The sequence below is a fragment of the Sus scrofa genome, chromosome 14, assembly GCF_054392235.1.
Source record: "Sus scrofa isolate SSC_HxYL_T2T_F1_AM1 chromosome 14, Sscrofa_HxYL_maternal_Yorkshire_Landrace_v2.0, whole genome shotgun sequence".
In the NCBI taxonomy this organism is placed as follows: Eukaryota; Metazoa; Chordata; class Mammalia; order Artiodactyla; family Suidae; genus Sus; species Sus scrofa.
The window spans coordinates 50881727-50895551 of NC_139396.1; the positions used below are offsets into that span (position 1 = coordinate 50881727).

General features: G+C 40.3%; 1 protein-coding gene and 1 long non-coding RNA gene across 28 annotated transcripts in view; one reads left to right on the plus strand and one right to left on the minus strand.

The window, feature by feature from the left end:
- LOC146396545 (uncharacterized) overlaps positions 1-13825 on the minus strand; it is a 179840-nt gene that overhangs the window by 84656 nt on the left and 81359 nt on the right. The window lies entirely within an intron of this gene.
- The window catches only part of MPHOSPH9 (M-phase phosphoprotein 9), a 64965-nt gene continuing 51253 nt past the window's right edge, over positions 114-13825 (plus strand). For 15 of the 27 annotated variants that reach the window (XR_014827243.1, XR_014827242.1, XR_014827236.1 and 12 more), the window contains exons 1-3: positions 114-177; positions 2902-3169; positions 5149-5299. Coding sequence is in view for 6 of the 27 variants with exons in the window: in XM_021074059.2 (XP_020929718.2) it covers positions 3060-3169; positions 5149-5299 (261 nt within the window). In the remaining 21 variants the exon portion in view is untranslated. Of the gene's footprint in view, positions 1166-2161; positions 3170-5148; positions 5300-13498; positions 13550-13825 lie in introns of those variants that run through there. The other 12 variants (XR_014827245.1, XR_014827238.1, XR_014827237.1 and 9 more) reach the window with 4 other exon arrangements.

Below are 13825 nucleotides of genomic sequence, written 5' to 3' on the forward strand. Positions count from 1 at the left end.
GGAGTTGGGGGACTGGCCTCTGGAAGTCGACGCGCTGGCCGCGGCTCGGCCGTCTCCGCCCCCTTCCGGGCAGCCAATTGCATCTAAGACGTCTGGCGCGCGCACGCTCCCTCGAGTTTAACGGTCGCGAGAGGCCGCTCGCCCGATCGTAACATCAGCAGTGAGAGCCGGGGCCAGGTAAGCGGCCGCCGGCCTGAGGGGAGCTGCCAGTCACGGGGGAAAGGGGACGCGATATCGAAGACACCAACTCAGCGGACCCTTGGGTGTGCTGATGGGTTAGGGCGGGGGTAGCCGACGGTCAGCAGAAACCACCGCAGCAAAACCAGCGGGCGTGTGGGGCTTTGCCTGCGGACGTGAGCCTTTTCTAGACTCTGTGCCCTTGAGTGACATCCTCACGGCCCAATCGCGGAGCACCTCTTCCCGAGGGGCGGGGGGCTTGAGGGATTTCGCTTTTCTCCCCCCACACCCCCCGCTCAGCTTCCTCTGCTTACTTTTGGGGGATTATGATTATAGTTTATTGGTTGGAGCAGTGGCTTTAACTCTGGCCTCTCTACTGTCTACAGTTGAGGCGACTGCGTGGGTCCTCCCTCGCCTTCCTACTTTAATCCGAGAGCCGCCAGCAGCAGTTGCGGTGCGTCTGTGAGCACGAGAATGTCAGGATCTGGCCTCAAAACCTGAAATCATCCCTTCCGTCCCCCTTCTCAGGTTCCCAACAAAGCAGAACGCCTAGTTAACATATTCTCAGTGAATCAGTTGTTCTTTTCCCCGTTAACTCCTTTTTTTTTGCTAGGAGCTGGAGACATCAAAAGCATCATATTTTGTTGCTGGAAGATACAAAAATGTCTCAGTTCTTATATACATTCTCCAGCAGCTTTTTAAAATTTTGCATTGTGTATCGGTTTTTTATCTTTTTAGGGCCGTACCCACAGCATACGGAGGTTCCCAGGCTAGGGGTCGAATTGGAGCTGCAGCCACTGGCCTAGGCTACAGCCACAGCCAGGCCAGATCCGAGCCCCGTCTGCGACCTACACCGTATGTCCGGATCCTAAACGCACTTAACAAGGCCAGGGATCGAACCTGCGTTCTCACAGTTCCTAGTCAGATTCCTTTCCGCTGAGCCACGAAGGGAACTCCTATATCAGTTTTTTAAAAATTTATCTCTGCTGTCACCCAGCTCTTTCCCCCCACCCCCCAAACTGGGGAAGCCTCATCGCATTTCACATGGTTTTCCATCTGCATCTACTGCATCCGGATTAACTCAGTGGGGGAAATAATTGATGGGGTATCATTTGCATGCAGATGCACCTCCCTGGAGAGCTTGTGTTTTCCTGCTAGAAGAGCAAGGTGATTTGAATTCCGGTATTTTCGTTGCCAGATGGAAGGTGCAGCCTCTGACTTTTTCAATACCCCATTTGTCGTTGGTGATGGGCTGAGTCACTGGGGAGAAATCATTTAGCTAGGTCCGGTTACCCTTGGCTTTCACACCTGTCCCTGAAGGAAATGATTCCTTTATGAGCTGATGTTTTCAAGGTTGCTTTGTCAAACCGGGCCCTAGAAAGTGGGAACCTAGAGGAACCAGAATAATAGTTAATTTTCCTCTTTCTCATTCCTTAACACTTCTGTTTTGTAAGCAGCATAGGTTTTCTTTATTTTTTCCCCTTACTCCATGGCTCCTTTTTTTTTTTTTTTTTTTTTTTTTTAAACTACATGAGTTGACTTGTTATAACCAGTTTATCTCTGTACATCTAGCTTCAGTTAAATTTTAGTTGACCTGGCAAATAGTTATTTTTAAGAAGTAGCATATGCATAGAGTACTTTTGGATATGCATAGAGTTTTTTCTTTTCTTAAAAAATAGAGTACAAAAGTACTCCATGCATATAGTATATGGGGAAAAAGCCATTGTTAACAGTTTAATTGGCTGTTTTCAGTACCAAATTAAATACTAAGTAGTTCCTATTCATTTATTCACTGTATGAATCAACAGGCATAGATAATATGGTAGAACTTGTTAAAGACATGAACAAGGCATGTAAGTATTCCAGTTGTTACTAGTAGAATTGTGTCTGGAACTTTGATTATTAAACTTTTTTTTTTGTCTTTTTAGGGCCCCACCCTTGGCATATGGAGGTTCCCAGGCCAGGGGTCAAATCAGAGCTGTAGCTGTTGGCCTACACCACAGCTCATGGCAACGCCGAATCCTTAACCCACTGAGCAAGGCCAGGGATCACATCTTCGTCCTTGTGGATGCTAGTTAAATTCGTTTCCGCTGAGCCACAACAGGAACTCCTATCAAACATGTTTTGAAATATAACCTGAAAAGAAACACTTCTGCAAATTACCATTATTGTAGTTTTTTTATTGAGATATAATTCGCATACTGCAAATTTTTTTAAAGTATACAATTCAGTGAGTTTTAGTATATTCACTAGTATAGAATTGTAGAACCATCACTACTAATTCTAGAACTTTTCATCTGCCCCAAAAGATACCCCAGACCTTTCAGTCACTCCCATTCTTTCCTTCTCTCAGCTCCTGGTAACCATTAATCTCATTTCTATCTACTCTAGATAATTCTTATGAATGGACTCATACAATACATAGTCTTTTATTGAGCTTCTTTTGCTTAGCATAATGTTTTCAGTGTTCATCCACATTGTAGCATAAATCAGTGCTTTATTCTTTTCTGTGATGAAAAAAGATTCCATTATATGGCTAATCACATTGTTTATCCATGTTTCAGTTGATGGACATTTGCGTTGTTTCTGAATTTTGGCTCTTATGAATAATGTTGCTATCCTTAATATAGATTTATATAAAAGGATCAAGGTTTTCAAAGTCTTGAAAAGACAGTTGCTAGGTTTAGTGGCTTTTTGTAATTTTTGTTCCTCATTCATTTTCAGACTCTCTCTGGAGCTTAGGACATTTCACAGTTCTGAATGTCAGCAACTGAAAATGCCTGTAGACGATGAAGCATCTGAAGATGACTCGGATTCAGTTTCTTCAAACAGTGAAAGAATCTGCATTTCCAAACGAGAGAGTGTAACAATTTCTGTACACTATGGAAGATTTTGACTTGGGGAAACCCTTACAAAAAGCGTCATCTTCTGTAGAATCCAAGATAAAAAATTCTTCCCATTCTCTTGGACTGAACTTAAATACTACTAATAGGTAAGAATGAGATAGATTTCTCTTTTTTTGAGTAATGACATATCAAAATAATTTAATTTGCATAGTTTACCAGTTTCCCCAAATGGTATCATAGTTGCTGATTTGCATTTAAAAAGTCACAAAACTATGGTAACTGTTGAGGGACCATTGTTTCAGTTAAGAAAATTTCAGTCCTTTCATGTTCTTCATTTCTCCCAGAGATGTACTTTTACATGGGGAACATTGTGAGAAGAACTTGTTTGGCTAGTTGGAGTTTTCTTTACACTTTTGTTGTTTTTGTTAAGTGACAAGCATGGTCTTTAAAATTTAGTTGCCTAACTATTATTCTCCATTTTGAAATTAAGAGGGTGAATAGTTTCACATTGCAGTAATACCTCACCAATCTGGACAATAGCAATTAAAGTTGAATGCTGGGAAGTAGCAAAACAGGCTGTGAGTTGACAAAAATAGATGCTATCAAACAGCATTTTAAGCATTTTCCTTTTAAATTATTCCATGTTTGGTTTGCTTTTAATCAGGTCCTGTTTACTCTCATTTTGTACATAGACTGATAAGTTGAATTATTTGGTTTCTAAATTTACAGTAGCTTAAAAACAAAGTGGCAGGGACCATTAAAGAGGTGACCACCTATAAAAAACAGATACAGTAAAGCAAAAACACAGCAGTCAGGGCTACCGGTGAAGGAGCAAATTTACACACAGTAATAGGTCTTGAAGAAACTGTGTATTGTAAATAAATTCCCGTACTCCTCAGGAGGAATTTAGGGCCGCTTGTAAGACTATATAAAATAATTGGCACAATAATGTAAATCAACTATAATTAAAAAAAATACATAAAATGAAAGGAGAAAGAGGAAAGTTAGGATGGAAAGGTGAGGTGGAAATCGTGGGACACGGTCCAGAAATGTTTGCCGTGATAATCTATACCCACTTTCTGATTGTTGGACACGCTTTTTGTTTCCTATATCATTTGGCGGCCCCTTTGAGACCTACTTCTAGAAGAAATCTCTTGTAGAACATAGTGTTTGATTTGCTTGGAGGAACCTAAATGTGCCTTGCTAATGAAAATTATGGAACTGAACTGCCTCCCTTTTTATTGTGACTGGCAGTTAAATTGGCCAGATTTAAACTTGATTATTACCCAACTATGACTGTATGTGAAACCCCTAATGGATAACATGTATTTCCTTTGAATTTTATTAATATTTTTTCTGATCCTAATTCTTTATTATTTTACTGTTATTTTCATTAGTGTCCTCTTTTTCACAAATTGTTTATGAAACAAAGCAGAGTATTAATAAGTAAATGAAAGTGACCTTTCAATGATTGGAATTTAAATAAATCTTAATATCCCTAATTATGCCTTGTGTTTTTATAAAACAAATGTGAAATAAACTCATCTCAAATTTGGTAAAGCAGTCCTCCTGGAAAGAATCAGTGCTATTTTACATACTGAATAGGCTAAATAAGTCCTGAATATTTGCTAATTTGCTTGGCACTACTTTTATTCAAAGACAGTGCAAAGATAAGCATCAGTTTATCACACCAAATTAGGGGGATCCAGTTAACAACCCTTGACTGTAATTCTGGGCAATGGAGAAAGAATCTTCATTGCAATAAATGGCCGTTCTTAAAGTGGGGTCGAAATAATCTTCTGGCATAATTTAAATATGAGTAGCTTATAATTTTTCTTATCGTTTAGCAGAAACTTTTATTTTCTGCTGGTACTTTGGAGTGTTCTCTCACTTCTGAAGGTGGTCTTTCTGTTGTGTTCTTAGAAATATAATTAAGTAATCTGTCTTTTCACTGCTATTTTCCTTTCATGGACAAACCTGTGATCAGATTTTCAGCAAATGAGGTACCATTAGGAAGGATTAAATATCAGTAGTTTTGTGCTGCTCTGCTAAATCTTGAACTGCTGAATTATTCAACACTTTAGTAGAATGAAGAAAACCATTTGAATTATTTATGTTTCAACAGAAGTAGTCCCCTTAGTACAAATGGGGTATCCTCTTTCTCAGGGAAGACCAGACCATCTGTAATTCAAGGTACAGTTGAAGTCCTAACCTCTTTAATGCAAGAGCTACAAAACAGTGGAAAGACTGATTCGGAACTTTGGAAAAACTGTGAGGTATCTAGTTTTGTTTTATATTTGAAATTTTAAAAAATTTCTATTTATAAATATGCCTCTACTAAACTCTAAATTATGAGAAATTTATATCCTCATAGTGATCAAATATATTAATTTGGGAACAATATAGCACAAATGTGAAAAAGATGATCAAAAGTGTGTTTCAACGATATGTTAGTGGTTAGACATTCTAATTTATATTTTAAATGTGAACTAAAATATTATCTTTGTTCAGAAAAATCAGAATTCCAAAATTATTAATATTGTTACTAATTCTGATGTTTTAAGTAACTTAACACAGACTTGTCATCATTTTGTAAAACCTAAGTCCACTTTGAAATATTTTGAATATACTAATTAAGGCTTCTATTTAATATCGCATTTAGCTTTGCTCCATTGAGTTATATTGATTGCTTAGGTCAGGTGGTTCTTTCTGTGGTTCATAGGTTAAATTTTTTTTTTTTTTTTTTTTTTTTTTTTTTTTATCTTTTCTAGGGCTGCACCCAAGGCATATGGAGGTTCCCAGGCTAGGAGTCTAATCAGAGCTGTAGCTGCCGGCCTGCAAGACAGCCACAGCAATGCAGTTTTTTTTTTTTTTTTTGGTCTTTTTTTTGCTATTTCTTGGGCCATTCACGCGGCATATGGAGGTTCCCAGGCTAGGGGTTGAATTGGAGCTGCAGCCACCGGCCTACGCCAGAGCCACAGCAACGCGGGATCCGAGCCACGTCTGCCACCTACACCACAGCTCACAGCAACGCCGGATCGTTAACCCACTGAGCAAGGGCAGGGACCGAACCCGCAACCTCATGGTTCCTAGTCGGATTCGTTAACCACTGCGCCACGACGGGAACTCCGCAATGCAGTATTTGAACTGCCTCTGCGACCTACACCACAGCTCACGGCAACGCAGGATCCTTAAACCACTCAGTGAGGCAGGGATGGAACCCGCAACCTAATGGTTCCTGGTCGGATTAATTAACCTCTGAGCCATGATGGGAACTCCCATAGGTTAAATTGTAATATAAAAGTTTAACAGTTAAAAAAATACTTAATAAGTTTTGTTTCATGGAATAATCCCCAAGATAGACTTTTCCAAGGCTAGATTTGGTAATGCTTGTAGAAATGTATGACATTAAAATCTTTCTCTTCGGAGTTCCTGTCGTGGCGCAGTGGTTAACGAATCCGACTAGGAACCATGAGGTTGCGGGTTCGGTCCCTGCCCTTGCTCAGTAGGTTAACGATCCGGCGTTGCCGTGAGCTGTGGTGTAGATTGCAGACGCGGCTCGGACCCCGCGTTGCTGTGGCTCTGATGTAGGCTGGTGGCTACAGCTCCAATTCGACCCCTAGCCTGGAAACCTCCATATGCCGCGGGAGCGGCCCAAGAAATAGCAACAACAACAACAGACAAAAAGACAAAAGACAAAAAAAAAAAAAAAAATCTTTCTTTTCTTTCTTTTTTCTTTTTTTTTTTTTCTTTTTTTTTGCTTATTAGGGTTTCACCGGAAGCATACGGAAGTTCCCAGGCTAGGGGTAGAATCAGAGCTACAGCTGCTGGCCACAGCCACAGCCACAACAACTCGGGATCCGAGCCACATCTGTAACCTGCACCACAGCTCACTGCAATACCAGTTACTTAAGCCACTGAGTGAGGCCAGGGATTGAACCCTCATTCTCAAGGATACCAGTTGGATTTGTTTCTGCTATGCCACAATAGGAACTCCAAATTCTTTAGAGAGCAGTAGATTTTGTTTTACATGTTAATCATAGTTTTTAAACTATAATTTGTTATTTGTAAGAATGTAGAATAAATGGAATAAAAAGTTATCTGGTTTAAGAATTCAGTAGCAGGAGTTCCTGTTGTGGCGCAGTGGTTAACGAATCTGACTAAGAACCATGAGGTTGCAGGTTTGATTCCTGCCCTTGCTCAGTGGGTTAAGGATCCAGCGTTGCTGTGAGCTGTGGTGTGGGTCCACAGACGCGGCTCGGATCCTGTGTTGCTGTGGCTCTGGTGTAGGCCGGTGGCTATAGCTCCGATTCGACCCCTAGCCTGGGAACCTCCATGTGCCGCAGAAGTGGCCCTAGAAATGGCAAAAAAAGAGACAAAAAAAAAAAAAAAGAATTCAGTAGCATATGCCACACCTGCAGCCCTAAAAAGCAAAAGAATAAAGGGAGTTCCTGTTGTGGCGCAGTGGAAACAAATCTGACTAGTATCTATGAGGATGCGGGTTTGATCCTTGGCCTCTCTCAGAGGGTTAAGGATCTGACATTGCTCTGAGCTGCAGTGTAGGTTGTAGTCACTTCTTGGATCCTGTGTTGCTGTGGCTGTGGTGTAGGCTGGTAGTTGTAGCTTGGATTTGACTCCTACCCTGGGAACCTCCATATGTTACACATGTGGCCCTAAAAAGCAAAATAAAATAAAAATAAAGAATTCAATAGCAGCCATCCCTAAGTGTAATTACTTATAATCATTGGACTTAATTAAAGTGACTGAGTATTATGGCAAACTTAAAAGAAAATTGAGTTTTAAGTTTTTATACTTTTATTTTTTTATATTTTTGTCTTTTTAGGGCCGAACCCTTGGCATAAGGAAGTTCCCAGGCTAGGAGTTGAATTGGAGCTGCAGCTGCTGGCCTACACCACAGCCACAGCAACGAAATGCCAGATCTGAGCTGTGTCTGTGACCTTCACCACAGCTCAGGCAATGCCGGATCCACTGAGCGAGGCCAGGGAAGAACCCAAGTCCTCATGGATACTAGTTGGATTCATTACGGCGAGCCACAGTGGGAACTCCTATACTTTTTTCATTTAATGATAAGTACATGCTAATGCAAAAGACATATAAAATGCCATTGTAAAGTCATGTAAATAATACTGGAATGCTTTATGAAATGTTTCCCCTAATTATTCATTAGCTTATAATGCCAGAATTGACATGTTTTAAAAGAAATGACTCATTGACCTCTGGCAACTTCATAGTTACTTTTAATCTTTGAAATCAACATCTTAAGTCAGAATCAGAATGTATATTTGAATTTAAGACACAGATTATTATAAGCCAGAATACCAGCCAGCTACTTACATCTTTTAAAATTTGAACCAGTTTCTTTGTGTCCTTTCTTCTCTTGTGATCTAACAGATTATTACATTTAGCATTAATTGACTACTTAATTTTTATATTGTAGATATATAATTGATTATTCACTAGTTTTATAAGCTATTTATGATTTTGACAGATTATGAAATACTCCTAGGACCATTTCAGTAGAACTTGTTGAATTTGTTTTGTGTGTGTGTTTTGTGTGTGTGTGTGTGTGTGTGTGTGTGTGTGTGTGTGCGTGCACGCATTTTTCTTTTTCTCTTTTGGCCGCCCCTTGGCATGTGGAGTTTCCGGGGCAGGCATCAGATCCGAGCCACAGTTTCGACCTATGCTGCAGCTGTGGCAATGCCAGATCCTTAACCCACTGCAGTGGGCCAGGGATCAAACCTGGGTCCCAGCGCTCCCAAGACACATTAATCCCATTGCACCATAGCACACTCCATATTTTGTATGTTTTTCTAGCCTATGAAGATAAAAGCCTCTGATGTTTTAGGATAGTGATTTAGAAAGAATGGGAGGGTAAGGGCTGTATGAGTCTTATCCCCAACTCTTCCCTGAATTTCACCTTTCTTTTGGAATAGTAACATTTGTCTGATTTCTACCACTTATAAGAGACTAATCTGCATTATTAAAACAAAACACTAAACCTTCCATAGAGCTCTGGAGGAAATCTGGAGATGATCTGAATCTTTAGAATTCCTTTATAACACCTCTCTCTTGGAATTTTTATCACTGCTTAAACTTGGGAAGGTAATATTTTTTTATTCAATCAGGAAAGAATTTAACATGTTTACACACAAATACTTTAATACATTCTTAAGTACTTGCTAATATTTCTATAATTGTAAAAAAAAAATTTTTTTTTTGTCTTTTTAGGTCCGCACCCATGGTATACAGGAGTTCCCAGGCTAGGGGTCAAATCAGAACTATAGTCACTGGCCTATGCTGCAGCCATGGTAACTCGGGATCTGAGCTTCGTCTTTGTCCTGCACCACAGCTCACAGCAAGGCCGGATCCTTAAGCCACTGAGTGAGGCCAGAGATGGAACCCACGTCCTCATGGATATTAGTCAGTTTTGTTATCATGGAGCCACAATGGAAACTGTGAGAAAATTTTAAAACACATCATTAACAAATTTTTAAAAATTATTTTAGCGCTTTAACTATTTAGCACTGCTGATGATGTATATAGTAGTAATGGTTTTCTGATAATTATTATTCCAATATCATTTGTTGAGTATTTGCTGGGCAGTATACTAGACACTATCAGTGGCACTCAACTTATTAGGCTGAAAGCTCTCTTATTGTAACAGGTTTTAAATAACATCAATATCTTTTCCTGAAATGAAATTCACAGATTGGAATTTTCTTCATGGCTCAGTGGTAATACACCTTGGTAGTATCCATGAGGTCTCAGGTTTGATCCTTGGCCTTGCTCAGTGGGTTAAGGATCTGGCATTGCTGTGAACTGTGGTGTATATCGCACCACAGTTGGTGTATATCCGATCCAGTGTAGCTGTGGCTGTGGTGTGGGCTGGCAGCTACAGCTTTGATGAGACCCCTAGACTGGGAACTTCCATATGCTGTGGGTGTGGCCCTAAAAAGACAAAAAAAGAAAAAAGAAATTCAGAAGTGATGTAACCTGCCTGAATTCACTTTAAAAAAAAAGTCAGTATAATGTCCTAACTGAGGTACAGGAGGGTCAGTGTACTATTATTTATAATAAGATAATATGTATTTCAATGTATACGTGTTCAGACACATTTACATTAGAAGGTATAATGAAGCAGACTGGTGCTTACCTCTGTGTAGACTCAACCATGACTGCAGCAGCTGACACAGACCAATACAGCTGCCTTGTATTGATCTAGCACTGCAGCTAGTGACATGATTTTCTGAAACGGTAACAAATTTCTGGGCAAGTTTTGAAATGTCTTGTTAGTTGCATTTCTGGACAGTTTGGTGATTTAAAAACTGCAAAATATGTATAACTTTTTAGAATTAAAAATGGACATAGGACAGTTCTCTAAAACAGGGTACTATCCTGTGATTTGCATCCCTGGACCGTGCCTACTAAATGCTCGTGGTACTCCTACTATCTCTGTGATGACCATGACCTCATGGATTTTCTTTTTTCTTTTTCTTTTTGCCACACCTGAGGCATGTGGAATTCCTAGGCCAGGTATTGAACCTATGCCACAACTGTGGCAACGTTGGATTCTTAACCTGATGCGCCACAAGGAAACGTTCTAGATTTTCAAATTATAGTTCCCCCATTGAGATCACTGCTTTACATGCATCATATTTAAACTTAAAACTTAATCCTCCTGGCCACACATGAGGTGTGGTTATTCCCATTTTATAATTAGGAAACAAGGAAATTAAATTTACTTGTTCAGGATCACACTAGTTGTTAGTGGAGAGGTGGGAGTCAGACCCAGGAAAAAGCCCGTAGGATATTTACGAAGCCAGACTATAGAAATCCCATTCAGGCTAATAGCATCAAATATGTAAGTGTCGGAGTTCCTGTTGTGGCTCAGCAGGTTAAGACCCGACAGTGTTTGTGAGGATGCAGGTTTGACCCCTGACCTCGCTCAGTGGGTTATAGATCTGGCTTCTGATTTGACCCCAGCCCGAGAACTTCCATTGGCCACAAGTGTGGCCATAAAAAGAAAACAAACAAACAAAAAACAAAAAGTGTGTGTAGGGGAAAACTTTAATTAGATGCCCATATCCTCCAACAATATGTAAAATGCAGGTAGTGTAAATCAGTTTGGTTTGAAATGAGTAGTAGCCCTTGTAATTAAGTGAATAATATTACTTGTTGTATTCATAATGTTCTTAAGTTTATTTAAAATTAGAATATTAACTATAAAGTCTGATTAGGAAACAAAATCTCTATTTTATAGACTAAATGAACTCTATTCATTTATATCCTAAATGAGAAAATGATTATAAGGTGTGATTAATATCAACTGTCTCAGTACTGTGAAGCCATTTTTTGTTAATTGTTGTTCTGTCATTATTATAATTTAGTTTTATGTGAATAATAACTTTATATATAAGATTAAAAAATAACCCCTAAAGGTATAAGGGTATAACCTTATAAGAAAACTTCTGCCTGATTCTTTTCTTTTCTTTTTTTTTTTTTTTTTGGTCTTTTTTTGCCTTTTCTAGGGCCACTCCCACGGCATACAGAGGTTCCCAGGCTAGGGGTCCAATCGGAGCTGTAGCCACCAGCCTACGCCAGAGCCACAGCAAAGCGGGATCCGAGCCACATCTGCGACCTACGTCACAGCAACGCCGGATCCTTAACCCACTGAACAAGGCCAGGGATCGAACCCGCAACCTCATGGTTCCTAGTCAGATTCGTTAACCACTGCGCCACGACGGGAACTCTCTGATTATTTCTTTTTCGTTTTGATTAATGTAAGATGCTTTATAAGTTGAGAAGGTAAGGAACTTGATTTGATCTAGACCAACTTGTCCTGAAGTCAGTTGATTTAGAATTCACACTTCCTATTTGTATGGTCATATTTCATTTTAAGGCTTCCTTTTCCAGTCTTGAGGTGTTCTCCCCTTTACCTTAATACGGTATATAAGTTTCAGCTTAATTCTTTTATGTAAGTGGCTTTCACCATTAACCTGAAGTGTCGTCTCTGGATTGTGTAGTCTGTAATAACTAAGAAAAAGTGCAGCTTGCAGCATCCATTTTTATACACTGGTTTATACTGTGTCTCTGAGTGCCCACTTTTAATGTGGCCTTGCGTCCTGAATGCTGGGGATAGAGCAGGGGCCGTGTTGGGATGCAGGTTAACAAAGTGAACAGATGAGGAGTTCCAATTGTGGCTCAGCAGTAACGAACCCTCTTTAGCATCCATGAGGACTCAGGTTCAATCACTGGCCTCGCTCAGTGGATTAAGGATCTGGCTTTGCTGTAAGCTGTGGTGTAGGTCATAGACGCAGCTTGGATCCTGTGCTCCTGTGGCTGTGGTGTAGGCCGGTAGCTATGATTTGAACCCTAGCCTGGGAACTTCCATATGCCATGGGTGTGGCCCTAAAAAGACAAAAAAACAAAAACAAAAACCAAAGTGAACAAATGAGATACTTTCTGATTGTTGTAAGTGTTCTGAAGGAAATAAACAGGATACCAAGAAAGAGAGTAACTGGGAGGAAGGTTTGGGAAACTGTGAGAAGATGATAATCAAGCTGAAATCCCAGGATAGGAAGAAGCCAGCCATGTGGAGAGCTGGGGAGAGAGCTTTCCAGGTAGGGTAAGCAGGTATGGGACCTTTGAGGTATAAAACAGTTTTGGCACATTCATGGAGCAGAAGGAGGCCAGAGAGCCTGGGGTGTGTCGAGAATGGGACAGAGAGACTTGAGGTGAAACTGGGAGGTGTGTATGAGCCAGATCCTTCAGGGCCCTATGGGGAATGACAAAATTGTAAAGACACTGGAAAGTTTTAAACAGGGAAGCTGGTTGTCATGACCTTATGTATTACCGCTTGCAGTCCATTACTGAATTCAACCTTTAGGTCGAATTCAGCCTCTGGAGAACTCCATGCTCCCTCTCCTGTCCTGTTTTGGCCTAGACTAGTTACAGGAACACTAACTACTCACAGGGGTCAGGGTGGATCAGGATTTAAAAGTGGCCACTTCCATAGGTTTTCAGTTATCCTTTCATTCCTTTTCAGCTACAGTGCTTTAAAACACTTTAATATCTGATTTTTAGTTTTTTTTTTTTTTTAACTTGAAGAACAACTAAATTAGGGGTCAGATTCTCCTAATACCAAACTATCTCTTATTTTAAGATGTGGGATTCTTTTTCTGGGTCCAAGTTAGTGTTTAAGAAAACCCTTGGCTATTATGAGGAAAGGAAGAAGAACCTAAGACAAATGTAAAGTACAACTGTCAGCAGTTTTTTTTTTTTTTTTCCCCCATTTACGGCCACACCTGCAGCTTATGGAACTTCCCAGGTCGGGGACTGAATCTGAGCTGCAGCTGCAACCCACACTGCAGGTGCACAGCATGGGATACTTTAACCCATTGCACCCAGCTGGGGGATCACACCCACACCTCGGTAGCAACTAGAGCCAGACTGGGTTTTTTTTTTTTTTTTTTCCTCTTTTTTTTGGCCTCCCTATGGCATATGGAGTTCCTGGGCCAGGGATCAGATCCAAGCCTCAGTTTCGACCTACATTGCAGTTGTAACCTATGTTTCAGCTGCAATAACTCCAGATCTTTAACCACTGTACTGGGCCAGGGATTGAACCTGCATCCCACTGCTCCAGAGGTGCCACTGATCCTGTTGTGCCACAGTAGAAACTTAAGTCAAATGTAAAGTACAACTGTCAGCAGTTCTTTATTAATCGAGGAACTAAGTCTAGTCACTTGTGATGGATGGAACATGATGGAGGATAATGTGAGAAG